Source organism: Oncorhynchus nerka, linkage group LG18 (genome assembly GCF_034236695.1).
Source record: "Oncorhynchus nerka isolate Pitt River linkage group LG18, Oner_Uvic_2.0, whole genome shotgun sequence".
Classification (NCBI taxonomy): Eukaryota; Metazoa; Chordata; class Actinopteri; order Salmoniformes; family Salmonidae; genus Oncorhynchus; species Oncorhynchus nerka.
In genome coordinates this window covers 4,910,134-4,937,257 of record NC_088413.1, presented here as the reverse complement: position 1 = coordinate 4,937,257, position 27,124 = coordinate 4,910,134, and the positions used below count along the sequence as shown (strand labels likewise).

Below are 27,124 nucleotides of genomic sequence, written 5' to 3'. Positions count from 1 at the left end.
CAGTCCCTTCTATGTGTTGAGGTTTAACTCTCTCCTCCAGGTATTTGAGGTGTTTGGGCCGGTCTCCAGTCCCTTCTATGTGTTGAGGTTTAACTCTCTCTCCTCCAGGTATTTGAGGTGTTTGGGCCGGTCTCCAGTCCCTTCTATGTGTTGAGGTTTAACTCTCTCTCCTCCAGGTATTTGAGGTGTTTGGGCCGGTCTCCAGTCCCTTCTATGTGTTGAGGTTTAACTCTCTCTCCTCCAGGTATTTGAGGTGTTTGGGCCGGTCTCCAGTCCCTTCTATGTGTTGAGGTTTAACTCTCTCTCTCCTCCAGGTATTTGAGGTGTTTGGGCCGGTCTCCAGTCCCTTCTATGTGTTGAGGTTTAACTCTCTCTCCTCCAGGTATTTGAGGTGTTTGGGCAGGTCTCCAGTCCCTTCTATGTGTTGAGGTTTAACTTCTCTCCTCCAGGTATTTGAGGTGTTTGGGCAGGTCTCCAGTCCCTTCTATGTGTTGAGGTTTAACTCCTCCAGGTATTTGAGGTGTTTGGGCCGGTCTCCAGTCCCTTCTATGTGTTGAGGTTTAACTCTCTCTCCCTCCAGGTATTTGAGGTGTTTGGGCCGGTCTCCAGTCCCTTCTATGTGTTGAGGTTTAACTCTCTCTCCTCCAGGTATTTGAGGTGTTTGGGCCGGTCTCCAGTCCCTTCTATGTGTTGAGGTTTAACTCTCTCCTCCAGGTATTTGAGGTGTTTGGGCCGGTCTCCAGTCCCTTCTATGTGTTGAGGTTTAACTCTCTCTCCTCCTCCAGGTATTTGAGGTGTTTGGGCCGGTCTCCAGTCCCTTCTATGTGTTGAGGTTTAACTCTCTCCTCCAGGTATTTGAGGTGTTTGGGCCGGTCTCCAGTCCCTTCTATGTGTTGAGGTTTAACTCTCTCCTCCAGGTATTTGAGGTGTTTGGGCCGGTCTCCAGTCCCTTCTATGTGTTGAGGTTTAACTCTCTCCTCCAGGTATTTGAGGTGTTTGGGCCGGTCTCCAGTCCCTTCTATGTGTTGAGGTTTAACTCTCTCCTCCAGGTATTTGAGGTGTTTGGGCCGGTCTCCAGTCCCTTCTATGTGTTGAGGTTTAACTCTCTCCTCCTCCTCCAGGTATTTGAGGTGTTTGGGCCGGTCTCCAGTCCCTTCTATGTGTTGAGGTTTAACTCTCTCCTCCTCCAGGTATTTGAGGTGTTTGGGCCGGTCTCCAGTCCCTTCTATGTGTTGAGGTTTAACTCTCTCCTCCAGGTGTTTGAGGTGTTTGGGCCGGTCTCCAGTCCCTTCTATGTGTTGAGGTTTAACTCTCTCTCCTCCTCCAGGTATTTGAGGTGTTTGGGCCGGTCTCCAGTCCCTTCTATGTGTTGAGGTTTAACTCAGAGAGTGACATCGCAGAGAGAGGAGTGAAGCTGAAGGACTCCATGTTCTACGCCCCATCTCTCACCGACTACACCCTCTATATCCTCACTGAGCAGCTACGACGGTCAGTACACTGACTACACCCTCTACATCCTCACTGAGCAGCTACGATGGTCAGTACACTGACTACACCCTCTATATCCTCACTGACTACACCCTCTACATCCTCACTGACTACACCCTCTACATCCTCACTGACTACACCCTCTACATCCTCACTGAGCAGCTACGACGGTCAGTACACTGACTACACCCTCTACATCCTCACTGAGCAGCTACGATGGTCAGTACACTGACTACACCCTCTATATCCTCACTGAGCAGCTACGACGGTCAGTACACTGACTACACCCTCTACATCCTCACTGACTACACCCTCTACATCCTCACTGAGCAGCTACGACGGTCAGTACACACTGACTACACCCTCTACATCCTCACTGACTACACCCTCTATATCCTCACTGACTACACCCTCTACATCATCACTGAGCAGCTACGATGGTCAGTACACTGACTACACCCTCTACATCCTCACTGACTACACCCTCTACATCCTCACTGACTACACCCTCTACATCATCACTGAGCAGCTACGACGGTCAGTACACTGACCACACCCTCTATATCCTCACTGACTACAGCCTCTATATCCTCACTGACTACACCCTCTACATCCTCACTGAGCAGCTACGACGGTCAGTACACTGACTACACCCTCTACATCCTCACTGAGCAGCTACGATGGTCAGTACACTGACTACACCCTCTATATCCTCACTGAGCAGCTACGACGGTCAGTACACACTGACTACACCCTCTACATCCTCACTGACTACACCCTCTACATCCTCACTGACTACACCCTCTATATCCTCACTGAGCAGCTACGACGGTCAGTACACACTGACTACACCCTCTACATCCTCACTGACTACACCCTCTACATCCTCACTGACTACACCCTCTACATCCTCACTGACTACACCCTCTACATCCTCACTGACTACACCCTCTACATCCTCACTGACTACACCCTCTACATCCTCACTGAGCTGCTACGATGGTCATTACACTGACTACACCCTCTACATCCTCACTGAGCAGCTACGACGGTCAGTACACTGACTACACCCTCTACATCCTCACTGACTACACCCTCTATATCCTCACTGAGCAGCTACGACGGTCAGTACACACTGACTGCACCCTCTACATCCTCACTGACTACACCCTCTATATCCTCACTGACTACACCCTCTATATCCTCACTGACTACACCCTCTATATCCTCACTGACTACACCCTCTACATCCTCACTGACTACACCCTCTATATCCTCACTGACTACACCCTCTACATCCTCACTGACTACACCCTCTACATCCTCACTGACTACACCCTCTATATCCTCACTGACTACACCCTCTATATCCTCACTGACTACACCCTCTACATCCTCACTGACTACACCCTCTATATCCTCACTGACTACACCCTCTACATCCTCACTGACTACACCCTCTACATCCTCACTGAGCAGCTACGACGGTCAGTACACACTGACTACACCCTCTATATCCTCACTGACTACACCCTCTACATCCTCACTGAGCAGCTACGACGGTCAGTACACTGACTACACCCTCTACATCCTCACTGACTACACCCTCTACATCCTCACTGAGCAGCTACGACGGTCAGTACACACTGACTACACCCTCTACATCCTCACTGACTACACCCTCTATATCCTCACTGAGCAGCTACGACGGTCAGTACACTGACTACACCCTCTACATCCTCACTGACTACACCCTCTACATCCTCACTGACTACACCCTCTATATCCTCACTGAGCAGCTACGACGGTCAGTACACTGACTACACCCTCTACATCCTCACTGACTACACCCTCTACATCCTCACTGAGCAGCTACGATGGTCAGTACACTGACTACACCCTCTACATCCTCACTGACTACACCCTCTACATCCTCACTGAGCAGCTACGACGGTCAGTACACACTGACTACACCCTCTACATCCTCACTGACTACACCCTCTACATCCTCACTGAGCAGCTACGACGGTCAGTACACTGACTACACCCTCTACATCCTCACTGACTACACCCTCTATATCCTCACTGACTACACCCTCTATATCCTCACTGACTACACCCTCTATATCCTCACTGAGCAGCTACGACGGTCAGTACACTGACTACACCCTCTATATCCTCACTGACTACACCCTCTATATCCTCACTGACTACACCCTCTACATCCTCACTGAGCAGCTACGACGGTCAGTACACTGACTACACCCTCTACATCCTAACTGACTACACCCTCTATATCCTCACTGAGCAGCTACGACGGTCAGTACACTGACTACACCCTCTACATCCTCACTGACTACACCCTCTACATCCTCACTGAGCAGCTACGATGGTCAGTACACTGACTACACCCTCTACATCCTCACTGACTACACCCTCTACATCCTCACTGAGCAGCTACGACGGTCAGTACACACTGACTACACCCTCTACATCCTCACTGACTACACCCTCTACATCCTCACTGAGCAGCTACGACGGTCAGAACACTGACTACACCCTCTACATCCTCACTGACTACACCCTCTATATCCTCACTGACTACACCCTCTATATCCTCACTGACTACACCCTCTATATCCTCACTGAGCAGCTACGACGGTCAGTACACTGACTACACCCTCTATATCCTCACTGACTACACCCTCTATATCCTCACTGACTACACCCTCTACATCCTCACTGAGCAGCTACGACGGTCAGTACACTGACTACACCCTCTACATCCTAACTGACTACACCCTCTACATGCTCACTGAGCAGCTACGACGGTCAGTACACACTGACTACACCCTCTACATCCTCACTGACTACACCCTCTATATCCTCACTGACTACACCCTCTACATCCTCACTGAGCAGCTACGACGGTCAGTACACACTGACTACACCCTCTACATCCTCACTGACTACACCCTCTACATCCTAACTGAGCAGCTACGACGGTCAGTACACTGACTACACCCTCTACATCCTCACTGACTACACCCTCTACATCCTCACTGACTACACCCTCTACATCCTCACTGAGCAGCTACGACGGTCAGTACACTGACTACACCCTCTACATCCTCACTGACTACACCCTCTATATCCTCACTGAGCAGCTACGACGTCAGTACACTGACTACACCCTCTATATCCTCACTGACTACACCCTCTACATCCTCACTGAGCAGCTACGACAGTCAGTACACTGACTACACCCTCTATATCCTCACTGACTACACCCTCTATATCCTCACTGAGCAGCTACGACAGTCAGTACACTGACTACACCCTCTATATCCTCACTGACTACACCCTCTACATCCTCACTGAGCAGCTACGACGGTCAGTACACACTGACTACACCCTCTACATCCTCACTGACTACACCCTCTATATCCTCACTGACTACACCCTCTACATCCTCACTGACTACACCCTCTACATCCTCACTGAGCAGCTACGACGGTCAGTACACACTGACTACACCCTCTACATCCTCACTGACTACACCCTCTACATCCTCACTGAGCAGCTACGACGGTCAGTACACTGACTACACCCTCTACATCCTCACTGACTACACCCTCTACATCCTCACTGACTACACCCTCTACATCATCACTGAGCAGCTACGATGGTCAGTACACTGACTACACCCTCTACATCCTCACTGACTACACCCTCTACATCCTCACTGACTACACCCTCTACATCATCACTGAGCAGCTACGACGGTCAGTACACTGACTACACCCTCTATATCCTCACTGACTACAGCCTCTATATCCTCACTGACTACACCCTCTACATCCTCACTGAGCAGCTACGACGGTCAGTACACTGACTACACCCTCTACATCCTCACTGAGCAGCTACGATGGTCAGTACACTGACTACACCCTCTATATCCTCACTGAGCAGCTACGACGGTCAGTACACACTGACTACACCCTCTACATCCTCACTGACTACACCCTCTACATCCTCACTGACTACACCCTCTATATCCTCACTGAGCAGCTACGACGGTCAGTACACACTGACTACACCCTCTACATCCTCACTGACTACACCCTCTACATCCTCACTGACTACACCCTCTACATCCTCACTGACTACACCCTCTACATCCTCACTGACTACACCCTCTACATCCTCACTGACTACACCCTCTACATCCTCACTGAGCTGCTACGATGGTCATTACACTGACTACACCCTCTACATCCTCACTGAGCAGCTACGACGGTCAGTACACTGACTACACCCTCTACATCCTCACTGACTACACCCTCTATATCCTCACTGAGCAGCTACGACGGTCAGTACACACTGACTACACCCTCTACATCCTCACTGACTACACCCTCTATATCCTCACTGACTACACCCTCTATATCCTCACTGACTACACCCTCTATATCCTCACTGACTACACCCTCTACATCCTCACTGACTACACCCTCTATATCCTCACTGACTACACCCTCTACATCCTCACTGACTACACCCTCTACATCCTCACTGAGCAGCTACGACGGTCAGTACACACTGACTACACCCTCTATATCCTCACTGACTACACCCTCTACATCCTCACTGAGCAGCTACGACGGTCAGTACACTGACTACACCCTCTACATCCTCACTGACTACACCCTCTACATCCTCACTGAGCAGCTACGACGGTCAGTACACACTGACTACACCCTCTACATCCTCACTGACTACACCCTCTATATCCTCACTGAGCAGCTACGACGGTCAGTACACTGACTACATCCTCTACATCCTCACTGACTACACCCTCTACATCCTCACTGACTACACCCTCTATATCCTCACTGAGCAGCTACGACGGTCAGTACACTGACTACACCCTCTACATCCTCACTGACTACACCCTCTACATCCTCACTGAGCAGCTACGATGGTCAGTACACTGACTACACCCTCTACATCCTCACTGACTACACCCTCTACATCCTCCACTGCAGCTCACTGACTACACCCTCTACATCCTCACTGAGCAGCTACGACGGTCAGTACACAGTGACTACACCCTCTACATCCTCACTGACTACACCCTCTACATCCTCACTGAGCAGCTACGACGGTCAGTACACTGACTACACCCTCTACATCCTCACTGACTACACCCTCTATATCCTCACTGACTACACCCTCTATATCCTCACTGACTACACCCTCTATATCCTCACTGAGCAGCTACGACGGTCAGTACACTGACTACACCCTCTACTATCCTCACTGACTACACCCTCTATATCCTCACTGACTACACCCTCTACATCCTCACTGAGCAGCTACGACGGTCAGTACACTGACTACACCCTCTACATCCTAACTGACTACACCCTCTACATGCTCACTGAGCAGCTACGACGGTCAGTACACACTGACTACACCCTCTACATCCTCACTGACTACACCCTCTATATCCTCACTGACTACACCCTCTACATCCTCACTGAGCAGCTACGACGGTCAGTACACACTGACTACACCCTCTATACATCCTCACTGACTACACCCTCTACATCCTAACTGAGCAGCTACGACGGTCAGTACACTGACTACACCCACCCTCTACATCCTCACTGACTACACCCTCTACATCCTCACTGACTACACCCTCTACATCCTCACTGAGCAGCTACGACGGTCAGTACACTGACTACACCCTCTACATCCTCACTGACTACACCCTCTATATCCTCACTGAGCAGCTACGACGTCAGTACACTGACTACACCCTCTATATCCCACTGACTACACCCTCTACATCCTCACTGAGCAGCTACGACAGTCAGTACACTGACTACACCCTCTATATCCTCACTGACTACACCCTCTATATCCTCACTGAGCAGCTACGACAGTCAGTACACTGACTACACCCTCTATATCCTCACTGACTACACCCTCTACATCCTCACTGAGCAGCTACGACGGTCAGTACACACTGACTACACCCTCTACATCCTCACTGACTACACCCTCTATATCCTCACTGACTACACCCTCTATATCCTCACTGACTACACCCTCTACATCCTCACTGAGCAGCTACGACGGTCAGTACACTGACTACACCCTCTACATCCTCACTGACTACACCCTCTATATCCTCACTGACTACACCCTCTACATCCTCACTGACTACACCCTCTACATCCTCACTGACTACACCCTCTACATCCTCACTGAGCAGCTACGACGGTCAGTACACACTGACCCTCTACACCCTCTATATCCTCACTGACTACACCCTCTACATCCTCACTGAGCAGCTACGACGGTCAGTACACTGACTACACCCTCTATATCCTCACTGACTACACCCTCTACATCCTCACTGAGCAGCTACGACGGTCAGTACACTGACTACACCCTCTACATCCTCACTGACTACACCCTCTATATCCTCACTGAGCAGCTACGACGGTCAGTACACTGACTACACCCTCTACATCCTCACTGACTACACCCTCTATATCCTCACTGACTACACCCTCTACATCCTCACTGAGCAGCTACGACGGTCAGTACACACTGACTACACCCTCTACATCCTCACTGACTACACCCTCTACATCCTCACTGACTACACCCTCTACATCCTCACTGAGCAGCTACGACGGTCAGTACACTGACTACACCCTCTACATCCTCACTGACTACACCCTCTACATCCTCACTGACTACACCCTCTACATCCTCACTGACTACACCCTCTACATCCTCACTGACTACACCCTCTATATCCTCACTGAGCAGCTCACTGACTCAGTACACACTGAGCAGCTACGACGGTCACACCCTCTATATCCTCACTGACTACATCCTCACTAACTACACCCTCTATATCCTCACTGACTACACCCTCTATATCCTCACTGAGCAGCTACGACGGTCAGTACACACTAACTACACCCTCTACATCCTCACTGACTACACCCTCTATATCCTCACTGAGCAGCTACGACGGTCAGTACACACTGACTACACCCTCTATATCCTCACTGAGCATCTACAACAGTCAGTACACACTGACTACACCCTCTATATCCTCACTGAGCAGCTACGACGGTCAGTACACTGACTACACCCTCTACATCCTCACTGACTACACCCTCTACATCCTCACTGAGCAGCTACGACGGTCAGTACACTGACTACACCCTCTACATCCTCACTGACTACACCCTCTACATCCTCACTGAGCAGCTACGACGGTCAGTACACACTGACTACACCCTCTACATCCTCACTGAGCAGCTACGACAGTCAGTACACTGACTACACCCTCTACATCCTCACTTGACTACACCCTCTACATCCTCACTGAGCAGCTACGACGGTCAGTACACACTGACTACACCCTCTACATCCTCACTGACTACACCCTCTTTATCCTCACTGACTACACCCTCTATATCCTCACTGACTACACCCTCTACTATCCTCACTGACTACATCCTCACGACAGGTCAGTACACTGACTACACCCTCTACATCCTCACTGACTACACCCTCTACATCCTCACTGAGCACCTCTACATCCTCACACTGACTACACCCTCTACATCCTCACTGAGCAGCTACGACAGTCAGTTTATCCTCACTGACTACACCCTCTACATCCTCACTTGACTACACCCTCTACATCCTCACTGAGCAGCTACGACGGTCAGTACACACTGACTACACCCTCTACATCCTCACTGACTACACCCTCTACATCCTCACTGAGCAGCTACGACGGTCAGTACACTGACTACACCCTTTATATCCTCACTGAGCAGCTACGACGGTCAGTACACTGACTACACCCTCTACATCCTCACTGACTACACCCTCTACATCCTCACTGAGCAGCTACGACGGTCAGTACACTGACTACACCCTCTATATCCTCACTGACTACACCCTCTATATCCTCACTGACTACACCCTCTATATCCTCACTGAGCAGCTACGACGGTCAGTACACTGACTACACCCTCTACATCCTCACTGACTACACCCTCTACATCCTCACTGAGCAGCTACGACGGTCAGTACACACTCACTACACACCCTCTACATCCTCACTGACTACACCCTCTATATCCTCACTGAGCAGCTACGACGGTCAGTACACTGACTACACCCTCTATATCCTCACTGACTACACCCTCTACATCCTCACTGAGCAGCTACGACGGTCAGTACACACTGACTACACCCTCTACATCCTCACTGACTACACCCTCTATATCCTCACTGAGCAGCTACGACGGTCAGTACACTGACTCCACCCTCTACATCCTCACTGACTCCACCCTCTACATCCTCACTGACTACACCCTCTATATCCTCACTGAGCAGCTACGACGGTCAGTACACTGACTACACCCTCTATATCCTCACTGACTACACCCTCTACATCCTCACTGAGCAGCTACGACGGTCAGTACACTGACTACACCCTCTACATCCTCACTGACTACACCCTCTATATCCTCACTGACTACACCCTCTACATCCTCACTGAGCAGCTACGACGGTCAGTACACTGACTACACCCTCTACATCCTCACTGACTACACCCTCTATATCCTCACTGACTACACCCTCTATATCCTCACTGAGCAGCTACGACGGTCAGTACACTGACTACACCCTCTACATCCTCACTGACTACACCCTCTACATCCTCACTGTGCAGCTACGACGGTCAGTACACTGACTACACCCTCCACATCCTCACTGACTACACCCTCTATATCCTCACTGACTACACCCTCTATATCCTCACTGAGCAGCTACGACGGTCAGTACACTGACTACACCCTCTACATCCTCACTGACTACACCCTCTACATCCTCACTGAGCAGCTACGACGGTCAGTACACACTGACTACACCCTCTACATCCTCACTGACTACACCCTCTATATCCTCACTGAGCAGCTACGACGGTCAGTACACTGACTACACCCTCTATATCCTCACTGACTACACCCTCTACATCCTCACTGAGCAGCTACGACGGTCAGTACACACTGACTACACCCTCTACATCCTCACTGACTACACCCTCTATATCCTCACTGAGCAGCTACGACGGTCAGTACACTGACTACACCCTCTACATCCTCACTGACTACACCCTCTACATCCTCACTGAGCAGCTACGACGGTCAGTACACACTGACTACACCCTCTATATCCTCACTGACTACACCCTCTACATCCTCACTGACTACACCCTCTACATCCTCACTGAGCAGCTACGACGGTCAGTACACTGACTACACCCTCTATATCCTCACTGACTACACCCTCTACATCCTCACTGACTACACCCTCTACATCCTCACTGACTACACCCTCTACATCCTCACTGACTACACCCTCTATATCCTCACTGAGCAGCTACGACGGTCAGTACACTGACTACACCCTCTACATCCTCACTGACTACACCCTCTATATCCTCACTGACTACACCCTCTACATCCTCACTGACTACACCCTCTATATCCTCACTGAGCAGCTACGACGGTCAGTACACTGACTACACCCTCTACATCCTCACTGACTACACCCTCTACATCCTCACTGACTACACCTCTATATCCTCACTGAGCAGCTACGACGGTCAGTACACTGACTACACCCTCTATATCCTCACTGACTACACCCTCTATATCCTCACTGACTACACCCTCTATATCCTCACTGAGCAGCTACGACGGTCAGTACACTGACTACACCCTCTACATCCTCACTGACTACACCCTCTACATCCTCACTGACTACACCCTCTACATCCTCACTGACTACACCCTCTATATCCTCACTGAGCAGCTACGACGGTCAGTACACTGACTACACCCTCTATATCCTCACTGACTACATCCTCTACATCCTCACTGACTACACCCTCTACATCCTCACTGAGCAGCTACGACGGTCAGTACACACTGACTACACCCTCTATATCCTCACTGACTACACCCTCTATATCCTCACTGACTACACCCTCTACATCCTCACTGACTACACCCTCTACATCCTCACTGACTACACCCTCTATATCCTCACTGAGCAGCTACACGGTCAGTACACTGACTACACCCTCTATATCCTCACTGACTACATCCTCTACATCCTCACTGACTACACCCTCTACATCCTCACTGAGCAGCTACGACGGTCAGTACACACTGACTACACCCTCTATATCCTCACTGACTACACCCTCTACATCCTCACTGACTACACCCTCTACATCCTCACTGACTACACCCTCTATATCCTCACTGAGCAGCTACGACGGTCAGTACACTGACTACACCCTCTATATCCTCACTGACTACACCCTGTATATCCTCACTGAGCAGCTACGACGGTCAGTACACTGACTACACCCTCTACATCCTCACTGACTACACCCTCTACATCCTCACTGACTACACCCTCTACATCCTCACTGAGCAGCTACGACGGTCAGTACACTGACTACACCCTCTACATCCTCACTGACTACACTCTCTATATCCTCACTGACTACACCCTCTATATCCTCACTGAGCAGCTACGATGGTCAGTACACACATGTATAATTGAAGCTGGCGTGTGTGTGTGTGTGTGTGTGTGTGTGTGTTTTTAGGTTGAAAGGCTCCGACGCCTCCTGGAAGAACGACCAGGAACCACCACCAGAGGTGAGGAACACACATTACCCATAAGGCCACACAGGCCCTAGTCTACCTGCCGCCCAACGCTCTGACCGCTAGGCTACCTGCCGCCCAACGCTCTGACCGCTAGGCTACCTGCCGCCCAACGCTCTAACCGCTAGGCTACCTGCCGCCCAACGCTCTAACCGCTAGGCTACCTGCCGCCCAACGCCTAACCGCTAGGCTACCTGCCGCCCAACGCTCTGACCGCTAGGCTACCTGCCGCCCAACGCTCTGACCGCTAGGCTACCTGCCGCCCAACGCTCTAACCGCTAGGCTACCTGCCGCCCAACGCTCTAACCGCTAGGCTACCTGCCGCCCAAAGCTCTAACCGCCCAAAGCTCTACCTGGGCCCTGCCCCAACGCTCTAACCGCTAGGCTACCTGCCGCCCAACGCTCTAACCGCTAGGCTACCTGCCGCCCAACGCTCTAACCGCTAGGCTACCTGCCGCCCAACGCTCTAACCGCTAGGCTACCTGCCGCCCAACGCTCTAACCGCTAGGCTACCTGCCGCCCAACTCTCTAACCGCTAAGCTACCTGCCGCCCAACGCTCTGACCGCTAGGCTACCTGCCGCCCAACGCTCTAACCGCTAGGCTACCTGCCGCCCAACGCTCTAACCGCTAGGCTACCTGCCGCCCAACGCTCTAACCGCTAGGCTACCTGCCGCCCAACGCTCTAACCGCTAGGCTACCTGCCGCCCAACGCTCTAACCGCTAGGCTACCTGCCGCCCAACTCTCTAACCGTTAGGCTACCTGCCGCCCAACGCTCTAACCGCTAGGCTACCTGCCGCCCAACGCTCTAACCGCTAGGCTACCTGCCGCCCAACGCTCTAACCGCTAGGCTACCTGCTACCTGCCGCCAGAGGACTGACTATCAACAACCAACACAATTGCTGATTAGATGAAGCCTTCTCAGTGTGGATGAGGGTAGGATCCTTCTCAGTGTGGATGAGGGGAGGATCCTTCTCGGTGTGGATGAGGGTAGGATCCTTCTCAGTGTGGATGAGGGTAGGATCCTTCTGTGTGGATGAGGGGAGGATCCTTCTCAGTGTGGATGAGGGTAGGATCCTTCTCAGTGTGGATGAGGGGAGGATCCTTCTCGGTGTGGATGAGGGTAGGATCCTTCTCAGTGTGGATGAGGGTAGGATCCTTCTCAGTGTGGATGAGGGGAGGATCCTTCTCGGTGTGGATGAGGGTAGGATCCTTCTCAGTGTGGATGAGGGTAGGATCCTTCTCAGTGTGGATGAGGGTAGGATCCTTCTCAGTGTGGATGAGGGTAGGATCCTTCTCAGTGTGCAGTATGTAGTATGATTAGTACGCAGTATGTAGTATGATTAGTACGCAGTATGTAGTATGATTAGTATGTAGTATGTAGTATGATTAGTATGTAGTATGTAGTATGATTAGTATGCAGTATGTAGTATGATTAGTACACAGTATGTAGTATGATTAGTACACAGTATGTAGTATGATTAGTACACAGTATGTAGTATGATTAGTACACAGTATGTAGTATGATTAGTACACAGTATGTAGTATGATTAGTACACAGTATGTATGATTATACACAGTATGTAGTATGATTAGTACACAGTATGTAGTATGATTAGTACACAGTATGTAGTATGATTAGTACACAGTATGTAGTATGATTAGTACACAGTATGTAGTATGATTAGTACACAGTATGTAGTATGATTAGTACGCAGTATGTAGTATGATTAGTACACAGTATGTAGTATGATTAGTACGCAGTATGTAGTATGATTAGTACACAGTATGTAGTATGATTAGTACACAGTATGTAGTATGATTAGTACACAGTATGTAGTATGATTAGTACACAGTATGTAGTATGATTAGTACACAGTATGTAGTATGATTAGTATGTAGTATGTAGTATGATTAGTACACAGTATGTAGTATGTAGTATGATTAGTATGTAGTATGATTAGTACTCAGTATGTAGTATGATTAGTACTCAGTATGTAGTATGATTAGTACGCAGTATGTAGTATGCAGTATGTAGTATGATTAGTATGTAGTATGATTAGTACACAGTATGTAGTATGATTAGTACACAGTATGTAGTATGATTAGTACGCAGTATGTAGTATGATTAGTACGCAGTATGTAGTATGATTAGTACACAGTATGTAGTATGATTAGTACGCAGTATGTAGTATGATTAGTACACAGTATGTAGTATGATTAGTACACAGTATGTAGTATGATTAGTATGTAGTATGATTAGTACACAGTATGTAGTATGATTAGTACGCAGTATGTAGTATGATTAGTACGCAGTATGTAGTATGATTAGTACGCAGTATGTAGTATGATTAGTATGTAGTATGATTAGTACACAGTATGTAGTATGATTAGTACACAGTATGTAGTATGATTAGTACGCAGTATGTAGTATGATTAGTACGTAGTATGTAGTATGATTAGTATGTAGTATGATTAGTACACAGTATGTAGTATGATTAGTATGTAGTATGATTAGTACGTAGTATGTAGTATGATTAGTATGTAGTATGATTAGTACGCAGTATGTAGTATGATTAGTACACAGTATGTAGTATGATTAGTACACAGTATGTAGTATGATTAGTATGTAGTATGATTAGTACACAGTATGTAGTATGATTAGTACGTAGTATGATTAGTACGCAGTATGATTAGTACGCAGTATGTAGTATGATTAGTACACAGTATGTAGTATGATTAGTACACAGGATGTAGTATGATTAGTACGCAGTATGTAGTATGATTAGTATGCAGTATGATTAGTACACAGTATGTAGTATGATTAGTACACAGTATGTAGTATGATTAGTACACAGTATGTAGTATGATTAGTACACAGTATGTAGTATGATTAGTATGTAGTATGTAGTATGATTAGTACACAGTATGTAGTATGATTAGTATGTAGTATGATTAGTATGTAGTATGATTAGTACTCAGTATGTAGTATGATTAGTACTCAGTATGTAGTATGATTAGTACGCAGTATGTAGTATGCAGTATGTAGTATGATTAGTATGTAGTATGATTAGTACACAGTATGTAGTATGATTAGTACACAGTATGTAGTATGATTAGTACGCAGTATGTAGTATGATTAGTACGCAGTATGTAGTATGATTAGTACACAGTATGTAGTATGATTAGTACGCAGTATGTAGTATGATTAGTACACAGTATGTAGTATGATTAGTACACAGTATGTAGTATGATTAGTATGTAGTATGATTAGTACACAGTATGTAGTATGATTAGTACGCAGTATGTAGTATGATTAGTACGCAGTATGTAGTATGATTAGTACACAGTATGTAGTATGATTAGTATGTAGTATGATTAGTACACAGTATGTAGTATGATTAGTACACAGTATGTAGTATGATTAGTACGCAGTATGTAGTATGATTAGTACGTAGTATGTAGTATGATTAGTATGTAGTATGATTAGTACACAGTATGTAGTATGATTAGTATGTAGTATGATTAGTACGTAGTATGTAGTATGATTAGTATGTAGTATGATTAGTACGCAGTATGTAGTATGATTAGTACACAGTATGTAGTATGATTAGTACACAGTATGTAGTATGATTAGTATGTAGTATGATTAGTACACAGTATGTAGTATGATTAGTACGTAGTATGATTAGTACGCAGTATGATTAGTACGCAGTATGTAGTATGATTAGTACACAGTATGTAGTATGATTAGTACGCAGTATGTAGTATGATTAGTACACAGTATGTAGTATGATTAGTATGTAGTATGTAGTATGATTAGTACACAGTATGTAGTATGATTAGTACACAGTATGTAGTATGATTAGTACACAGTATGTAGTATGATTAGTACGCAGTATGTAGTATGATTAGTACACAGTATGTAGTATGATTAGTACACAGTATGTAGTATGATTAGTACACAGTATGTAGTATGATTAGTACACAGGATGTAGTATGATTAGTACGCAGTATGTAGTATGATTAGTATGCAGTATGATTAGTACACAGTATGTAGTATGATTAGTACACAGTATGTAGTATGATTAGTACACAGTATGTAGTATGATTAGTACACAGTATGTAGTATGATTAGTACACAGTATGTAGTATGATTAGTACACAGTATGTAGTATGATTAGTACGCAGTATGTAGTATGATTAGTACACAGTATGTAGTATGATTAGTATGTAGTATGTAGTATGATTAGTACACAGTATGTAGTATGATTAGTACGCAGTATGTAGTATGATTAGTATGTAGTATGTAGTATGATTAGTATGTAGTATGTAGTATGATTAGTACACAGTATGTAGTATGATTAGTACGCAGTATGTAGTATGATTAGTACACAGTATGTAGTATGATTAGTACACAGTATGTAGTATGATTAGTACACAGTATGTAGTATGATTAGTATGTAGTATGATTAGTACACAGTATGTAGTATGATTAGTACACAGTATGTAGTATGATTAGTACGCAGTATGTAGTATGATTAGTACACAGTATGTAGTATGATTAGTATGTAGTATGATTAGTACACAGTATGTAGTATGATTAGTACACAGTATGTAGTATGATTAGTACGCAGTATGTAGTATGATTAGTACGTAGTATGTAGTATGATTAGTATGTAGTATGATTAGTACACAGTATGTAGTATGTAGTATGATTAGTACACAGTATGTAGTATGATTAGTATGTAGTATGTAGTATGATTAGTACGCAGTATGTAGTATGATTAGTACGCAGTATGTAGTATGATTAGTACGCAGTATGTAGTATGATTAGTACACAGTATGTAGTATGATTAGTATGTAGTATGATTAGTACACAGTATGTAGTATGATTAGTACGTAGTATGATTAGTACGCAGTATGATTAGTACGCAGTATGTAGTATGATTAGTACACAGTATGTAGTATGATTAGTACGCAGTATGTAGTATGATTAGTACACAGTATGTAGTATGATTAGTATGTAGTATGTAGTATGATTAGTACACAGTATGTAGTATGATTAGTACACAGTATGTAGTATGATTAGTACACAGTATGTAGTATGATTAGTACGCAGTATGTAGTATGATTAGTACGCAGTATGTAGTATGATTAGTACACAGTATGTAGTATGATTAGTACACAGTATGTAGTATGATTAGTACACAGGATGTAGTATGATTAGTACGCAGGATGTAGTATGATTAGTACGCAGTATGTAGTATGATTAGTATGCAGTATGATTAGTACACAGTATGTAGTATGATTAGTACACAGTATGTAGTATGATTAGTACACAGTATGTAGTATGATTAGTACACAGTATGTAGTATGATTAGTACACAGTATGTAGTATGATTAGTACACAGTATGTAGTATGATTAGTACACAGTATGTAGTATGATTAGTATGTAGTATGATTAGTACACAGTATGTAGTATGATTAGTACACAGTATGTAGTATGATTAGTACGCAGTATGTAGTATGATTAGTACGCAGTATGTAGTATGATTAGTACACAGTATGTAGTATGATTAGTACACAGTATGTAGTATGATTAGTACACAGTATGTAGTATGATTAGTACGCAGTATGTAGTATGATTAGTATGTAGTATGTAGTATGATTAGTATGTAGTATGTAGTATGATTAGTATGCAGTATGTAGTATGATTAGTACGCAGTATGTAGTATGATTAGTACACAGTATGTAGTATGATTAGTATGTAGTATGTAGTATGATTAGTATGTAGTATGATTAGTACACAGTATGTAGTATGATTAGTATGTAGTATGATTAGTACACAGTATGTAGTATGATTAGTATGTAGTATGTAGTATGATTAGTACGCAGTATGTAGTATGATTAGTACGCAGTATGTAGTATGATTAGTACGCAGTATGTAGTATGATTAGTACGCAGTATGTAGTATGATTAGTATGTAGTATGATTAGTACACAGAATGTAGTATGATTAGTACGTAGTATGATTAGTACGCAGTATGATTAGTACGCAGTATGTAGTATGATTAGTACACAGTATGTAGTATGATTAGTACGCAGTATGTAGTATGATTAGTACACAGTATGTAGTATGATTAGTATGTAGTATGTAGTATGATTAGTACACAGTATGTAGTATGATTAGTACACAGTATGTAGTATGATTAGTACACAGTATGTAGTATGATTAGTATGTAGTATGATTATTATGTAGTATGTAGTATGATTAGTACACAGTATGTAGTATGATTAGTACACAGTATGTAGTATGATTAGTACACAGTATGTAGTATGATTAGTACACAGGATGTAGTATGATTAGTACGCAGGATGTAGTATGATTAGTACGCAGTATGTAGTATGATTAGTATGCAGTATGATTAGTACACAGTATGTAGTATGATTAGTACACAGTATGTAGTATGATTAGTACACAGTATGTAGTATGATTAGTACACAGTATGTAGTATGATTAGTACACAGTATGTAGTATGATTAGTACACAGTATGTAGTATGATTAGTACGCAGTATGTAGTATGATTAGTATGTAGTATGTAGTATGATTAGTACACAGTATGTAGTATGATTAGTACACAGTATGTAGTATGATTAGTACGCAGTATGTAGTATGATTAGTACGCAGTATGTAGTATGATTAGTACACAGTATGTAGTATGATTAGTACACAGTATGTAGTATGATTAGTACACAGTATGTAGTATGATTAGTACGCAGTATGTAGTATGATTAGTATGTAGTATGTAGTATGATTAGTATGTAGTATGTAGTATGATTAGTATGCAGTATGTAGTATGATTAGTACACAGTATGTAGTATGATTAGTACGCAGTATGTAGTATGATTAGTATGTAGTATGTAGTATGATTAGTATGTAGTATGTAGTATGATTAGTATGCAGTATGTAGTATGATTAGTACACAGTATGTAGTATGATTAGTACGCAGTATGTAGTATGATTAGTACGCAGTATGATTAGTACGCAGTATGTAGTATGATTAGTATGTAGTATGATTATTATGTAGTATGTAGTATGATTAGTATGCAGTATGTAGTATGATTAGTATGCAGTATGTAGTATGATTAGTATGTAGTATGATTAGTACACAGTATGTAGTATGATTAGTACACAGTATGTAGTATGATTAGTACACAGTATGTAGTATGATTAGTACGCAGTATGTAGTATGATTAGTACGCAGTATGCAGTATGATTAGTACACAGGATGTAGTATGATTAGTACACAGGATGTAGTATGATTAGTACACAGTATGTAGTATGATTAGTACACAGTATGTAGTATGATTAGTACACAGTATGTAGTATGATTAGTACACAGTATGCAGTATGATTAGTACACAGTATGTAGTATGATTAGTACGCAGTATGTAGTATGATTAGTACACAGTATGTAGTATGATTAGTATGTAGTATGTAGTATGATTAGTACAAAGTGCATATAATTTTTGAAATATTTCGGGGACACACACACTTGTATTGTGATGGTGCATCTAAGATGTCAAGACATTTCTCTTTGGATAATAAAGTTTCTCTCCTCTTCCCTTTCCTCTCCCTTCTCTCTCTCCCCTTTCCCCCTCTCTCCGCTGTCCTGTCCCCTCTCGTGTCTCGTTTCTCCTCTGTCCTGTCCCCTCTCGTGTCTCGTTTCTCCTCTGTCCTGTCCCCCCTCGTTTCTCCTCTGTCCTGTCCCCTCTCGTGTCTCGTTTCTCCTCTGTCCTGTCCCCTCTCGTTTCTCCTCTGTCCTGTCCCCCCCTCGTTTCTCCTCTGTCCTGTCCCCTCTCGTGTCTCGTTTCTCCTCTGTCCTGTCCCCCCTCGTTTCTCCTCTGTCCTGTCCCCTCTCGTGTCTCGTTTCTCCTCTGTCCTGTCCCCTCTCGTGTCTCGTTTCTCCTCTGTCCTGTCTCCCCTCTCTTGTCTCTCCTCTGTCCTGTCCCCTCTCTTGTCTCTCCTCTGTCCTGTCCCCTCTCGTCTCTCGTTTCTCCTCTGTCCTGTCCCCTCTCTCGTCTCTCCTCTGTCCTGTCCCCTCTCTCGTCTCTCCTCTGTCCTGTCCCCTCTCCTCTGTCCTCTGTCCTGTCCCCTCTCTTGTCTCTCCTCTGTCCTGTCCCCTCTCGTGTCTCTCCTCTGTCCTGTCCCCTCTCGTGTCTCTCCTCTGTCCTGTCCCCTCTCGTGTCTCGTTTCTCCTCTGTCCTGTCCCCTCTCGTCTCTCCTCTGTCCCGTCCCCTGTCCTCTGTCCTGTCCTCTTGTCTCCCCTCTCTCCAGGCGTTAGACTTCAGTGATGATGAGGCAGAACAGAAGATGAAAAGGAAGAAGAAGAAGGGGAATGTTCAGAAGAGTGAGAGAGAAAGAGGACAGAGAGCTGACCAACAACCAGGTCAGAGACACAACATACACTGTCCCGTCCCCTCTCAGAGAGCTGACCAACAACCAGGTCAGAGACACAACATACTCTGTCCCGTCCCCTCTCCCCTCTGTCCCGTCCCCACACTGTTTCTGGTCAACTCTGAAACCTCACAACCAGGTCAGACACACAACATACACTGTTTCTGGCCAACTCTGAAACCTCTGTGTGAATTTTGTTCGGTTCATGTCAGGACGATGTCTGGGGTGTGTTGATTCCATTGGTGTAAATTCTGGTGTAAATTCTCCCGGAGAATCTGATGGTCTCGTCGGTTTGACCTCCTTTTGACACGAGCAATTCGAGCCAATCACCACAGAGCACAGGGGCGTTCCCAAAGCATATTGTTGGTGACCACGTGGACAGAAAGCACACAGTCTGTATTCGATGGGAAGAAAAGGTTGTGGGTGACAGTGCAAAGCATCAGATTAGGGGAGAATGGGGCTGTTGTCACACTGTTAACTGGGGTCTCAACACCAGTAGGGCTATAGGTTATCTTATCATAGATAACTATGGTGCTAATTTCCACATGACATTACATTTACATTTACATTTAAGTCATTTAGCAGACGCTCTTATCCAGAGCGACTTACAAATTGGTGCATTCACCTTATGACATCCAATGACTTGACCAAGCAAACTCTGATGCTAATTTCCACCTGACCTGACCAAGCAAACTCTGATGCTAATTTCCACTTGACTTGACGAATCAAACTATGATGCTAATTTACACATGACTTGACCTAGCAAACTATGATGCTAATTTCCACATGACTTGACCAAGCAAACTCTGATGCTAATTTCCACCTGACCTGACCTAGCAAACTCTGATGCTAATTTCCACATGACTTGACCTAGCAAACTCTGATGCTAATTTCCACATGACTTGACCTAGCAAACTATGATGCTAATTTCCACATGACTTGACAAATCAAACTATGATGCTAATTTCCACATGACTTGACCTAGCAAACTCTGATGCTAATTTCCACATGACTTGACTTAGCAAACTATGATGCTAATTTCCACATGACTTGACCTAGCAAACTATGATGCTAATTTCCACATGACCTAACCTAGCAAACTCTGATGCTAATTTCCACCTGACCTGACCAAGCAAACTCTGATGCTAATTTCCACATGACTTGACCTAGCAAACTCTGATGCTAATTTCCACATGACTTGACCTAGCAAACTATGATGCTAATTTCCACATGAGTTGACCAATCAAACTCTGATGCTAATTTCCACATGACTTGACCTGGCAAACTCTGATGCTAATTTCCACATGACTTGACCTAGCAAACTATGATGCTAATTTCCACATGACTTGACCTGGCAAACTCTGATGCTAATTTCCACATGACTTGACCTAGCAAACTATGATGCTAATTTCCACATGACTTGACCTAGCGACTCAGAAATACGTTTGAAATATAGCTCTCCCTTTTATCTTTTCAACAAACAATTGTTCATATGTAGCATACTTTCACCTCCTATAAAATAGACACATTCACCTATAAAATACACACATTCACCTATAAAATACACACATTCACCTCAATGTTTTGAGATGCTGACATGGATTTAGCAGGTGGGTGACCTGTTGACCTCTTGCGAAGTCGTCCCACATTTGAATCTCCATTTGATAGGATTGTACAGCATTCTGTAGATTGGGAGAGACACCAACATGTGGAACCCCCTGCCCCAGTCTCCCCTATTCAGTTATTAGACTGGGTATTGGGCTGTACAGCACTCTGTAGATTGGGAGAGACACCAACATGTGGAACCCCTGCCCCAGTCTCCCTATCCAGTTATTAGACTGGGTATTGGGCTGTACAGCACTCTGTAGATTGGGAGAGACACCAACATGTGGAACCCCCTGCCCCAGTCTCCCCTATTCAGTTATTAGACTGGGTATTGGGCTGTACAGCACTCTGTAGATTGGGAGAGACACCAACATGTGGAACCCCCTGCCCCAGTCTCCCTATTCAGTTATTAGACTGGGTATTGGGCTGTACAGCACTCTGTAGATTGGGAGAGACACCAACATGTGGAACCCCTGCCCCAGTCTCCCTATCCAGTTATTAGACTGGGTATTGGGCTGTACAGCACTCTGTAGATTGGGAGAGACACCAACATGTGGAACCCCCTGCCCCAGTCTCCCTATTCAGTTATTAGACTGGGTATTGGGCTGTACAGCACTCTGTAGATTGGGAGAGACACCAACATGTGGAACCCCCTGCCCCAGTCTCCCTATTCAGTTATTAGACTGGGTATTGGGCTGTACAGCACTCTGTAGATTGGGAGAGACACCAACATGTGGAACCCCCTGCCCCAGTCTCCCCTATTCAGTTATTAGACTGGGTATTGGGCTGTACAGCACTCTGTAGATTGGGAGAGACACCAACATGTGGAACCCCCTGCCCCAGTCTCCCCTATTCAGTTATTAGACTGGGTATTGGGCTGTACAGCACTCTGTAGATTGGGAGAGACACCAACATGTGGAACCCCCTGCCCCAGTCTCCCCTATTCAGTTATTAGACTGGGTATTGGGCTGTACAGCACTCTGTAGATTGGGAGAGACACCAACATGTGGAACCCCCTGCCCCAGTCTCCCCTATTCAGTTATTAGACTGGGTATTGTGCTGTACAGCACTCTGTAGATTGGGAGAGACACCAACATGTGGAACCCCCTGCCCCAGTCTCCCCTATTCAGTTATTAGACTGGGTATTGGGCTGGTTCATCCTGCGTGTTGTAAGAAATACAAATGGGGACATTTCAAGTGATTCCCCTTGATTAGACCCTTAACCCTACCTATAGCTGTCATAGATGGATTTAAGCTATCATTAAGCTGTCATAGATGGATTTAAGCTATCATTAAGCTGTCATAGATGGATTTAAGCTGTCATAGATGGATTTAAGATGGATTTAAGCTGTCATAGATGGATTTAAGATGGATTTAAGCTATCATAGATGGATTTAAGCTGTCATAGATGGATTTAAGTTGTCATAGATGGATTTAAGCTGTCATAGATGGATTTAAGATGGATTTAAGCTGTCATAGATGGATTTAAGATGGATTTAAGCTGTCATAGATGGATTTAAGCTGTCATAGATGGATTTAAGCTGTCATAGATGGATTTAAGATGGATTTAAGATGGATTTAAGCTGTCATAGATGGATTTAAGCTGTCATAGATGGATTTAAGCTGTCATAGATGGATTTAAGCTATCATAGATGGATTTAAGCTGTCATAGATGGATTTAAGCTATCATAGATGGATTTAAGCTATCATAGATGGATTTAAGCTGTCATAGATGGATTTAAGCTATCATAGATGGATTTAAGCTGTCATAGATGGATTTAAGATGGATTTAAGCTGTCATAGATGGATTTAAGCTATCATAGATGGATTTAAGCTGTCATAGATGGATTTAAGCTATCATAGATGGATTTAAGCTGTCATAGATGGATTTAAGCTGTCATAGATGGATTTAAGCTGTCATAGATGGATTTAAGATATCATAGATGGATTTAAGCTATCATAGATGGATTTAAGATATCATAGATGGATTTAAGCTGTCATAGATGGATTTAAGCTGTCATAGATGGATTTGGGCTTTGTTGTGAGCCGTAGGGACCACCATCCTGACTAGTTGTGGGGTGGGGGCTTTGTTGTGAGCCGTAGGGACCACCATCCTGACTAAATGACTAGTTGTGGGGTGGGGGCTTTGTTGTGAGCCGTAGGGACCACCATCCTGACTAGTTGTGGGGTGGGGGCTTTGTTGTGAGCCGTAGGGACCACCATCCTGACTAAATGACTAGTTGTGGGGTGGGGGCTTTGTTGTGAGCCGTAGGGACCACCATCCTGACTAGTTGTGGGGTGGGGGCTTTGTTGTGAGCTGTAGGGACCACCATTCTGACTAGTTGTGGGGTGGGGGCTTTGTTGTGAGCCGTTGGGACCACCATTCTGACTAAATGACTAGTTGTGGGGTGGGGGCTTTGTTGTGAGCCGTAGGGACCACCATCCTGACTAGTTGTGGGGTGGGGGCTTTGTTGTGAGCCGTAGGGACCACCATCCTGACTAGTTGTGGGGTGGGGGCTTTGTTGTGAGCCGTAGGGACCACCATCCTGACTAGTTGTGGGGTGGGGGCTTTGTTGTGAGCCGTAGGGACCACCATCCTGACTAGTTGTGGGGTGGGGGCTTTGTTGTGAGCCGTAGGGACCACCATCCTGACTAGTTGTGGGGTGGGGGCTTTGTTGTGAGCCATTGGGACCACCATCCTGACTAGTTGTGGGGTGGGGGCTTTGTTGTGAGCCGTAGGGACCACCATTCTGACTAGTTGTGGGGTGGGGGCTTTGTTGTGAGCCGTAGGGACCACCATCCTGACTAAATGACTAGTTGTGGGGTGGGGGCTTTGTTGTGAGCCGTTGGGACCACCATCCTGACTAGTTGTGGGGTGGGGGCTTTGTTGTGAGCCGTAGGGACCACCATCCTGACTAAATGACTAGTTGTGGGGTGGGGGCTTTGTTGTGAGCCGTTGGGACTAAATGACTAGTTGTGGGGGGGCTTTGTTGTGAGCCGTTGGGACTAAATTACTAGTTGTGGGGGGGCTTTGTTGTGAGCCGTTGGGGACCACCATCCTGACTAAATGACTAGTTGTGGGGTGGGGGCTTTGTTGTGAGTCGTTGGGACCACCATCCTGACTAGTTGTGGGGTGGGGGCTTTGTTGTGAGCCTTTGGGGACCACGATCCTGACTAAATGACTCGTTGTGGGGTGGGGGCTTTGTTGTGAGCCGTAGGGACCACCATCCTGACTAGTTGTGGGGTGGGGGCTATGTTGTGAGCCGTAGGGACCACCATCCTGACTAAATGACTAGTTGTGGGGTGGGGGCTTTGTTGTGAGTCGTTGGGACCACCATCCTGACTAGTTGTGGGGTGGGGGCTTTGTTGTGAGCTGTAGGGACCACCATCCTGACTAGTTGTGGGGTGGGGGCTTTGTTGTGAGCCGTAGGGACCACCATCCTGACTAGTTGTGGGGTGGGGGCTTTGTTGTGAGCCGTTGGGACCACCATCCTGACTAGTTGTGGGGTGGGGGCTTTGTTGTGAGCCGTAGGGACCACCATCCTGACTAAATGACTAGTTGTGGGGTGGGGGCTTTGTTGTGAGCCGTTGGGACCACCATCCTGACTAAATGACTAGTTGTGGGGTGGGGGCTTTGTTGTGAGTCGTTGGGACCACCATCCTGACTAGTTGTGGGGTGGGGGCTTTGTTGTGAGCCATTGGGACCACCATTCTGACTAGTTGTGGGGTGGGGGCTTTGTTGGGAGCCATTGGGACCACCATCCTGACTAAATGACTAGTTGTGGGGTGGGGGCTTTGTTGTGAGCCATTGGGACCACCGTCCTGACTAGTTGTGGGGTGGGGGCTTTGTTGTGAGCCGTTGGGACCACCATCCTGACTAGTTGTGGGGTGGGGGCTTTGTTGTGAGCCGTTGGGACCACCATCCTGACTAGTTGTGGGGTGGGGGCTTTGTTGTGAGCCATTTGGACTAAATGACTAGTTGTGGGGTGGGGGCTTTGTTGTGAGCCGTTGGGACCACCATCCTGACTAGTTGTGGGGTGGGGGCTTTGTTGTGAGCCATTGGGACTAAATGACTAGTTGTGGGGTGGGGGCTTTGTTGTGAGCCATTGGGACTAAATTACTAGTTGTGGGGTGGGGGCTTTGTTGTGAGCCGTAGGGACCACCATCCTGACTAAATTACTAGTTGTGGGGTGGGGGCTTTGTTGTGAGCCATTGGGACTAAATTACTAGTTGTGGGATGGGGGTTAGTGATCAGTTGGTTCAGATTGTGATGGTTGTGGGGTGGGGGGTTAGTGATCAGTTGGTTCAGATTGTGATGGTTGTGGGGTGGGGGGTTATAGTGATCAGTTGGTTCAGATTGTGATGGTTGTGGGGTGGGGGGTTAGTGATCAGTTGGTTCAGATTGTGATGGTTGTTGGCTGTATATAATTTGAGCTTTAACCCGTGTCTGTGTGTGTGTGTGTGTGTGTGTGTGTGTGACCTCATTTTCTTTCTCTTCCAGATAGAGATTCCGTCACCAGACCACAGATGTCCCAGAGGCCTTTGCAACAGAGTCGTCCACCCCGCCGTGACAACTGGGGTCCCCCACCCCGATACGAAGGGGCTCCGTACTACACACACCAGCCCCACTACCCCTACCCTCCCCCTACCAGCCCCAGTCCTTCCCCCTCTATCCTCCCCCTCCTCCCCCAACATGTCCTTCCCCTGGTCCCCTCCCCTCCTACCCCTACCACAACCTCCCCTTCTCTCACCTCCCCCTCCTCCCCCACCCACTGGC

The 27,124-nt window shown here is 46.0% G+C and overlaps 1 protein-coding gene across 1 annotated transcript in view; it reads left to right on the top strand.

Annotated features, from left to right (window-relative positions):
* LOC135561968 (H/ACA ribonucleoprotein complex non-core subunit NAF1-like) overlaps positions 1-27,124 on the top strand; it is a 38,697-nt gene that overhangs the window by 11,378 nt on the left and 195 nt on the right. Inside the window, 5 exon segments of the mRNA XM_065004499.1 lie at positions 1,328-1,488; positions 12,224-12,275; positions 20,623-20,734; positions 26,849-26,986; positions 26,989-27,124. The exon segment at positions 26,989-27,124 is cut by the window's right edge and continues 195 nt beyond it. Of these exon segments, the coding sequence (XP_064860571.1) occupies positions 1,328-1,488; positions 12,224-12,275; positions 20,623-20,734; positions 26,849-26,986; positions 26,989-27,124 (599 nt within the window).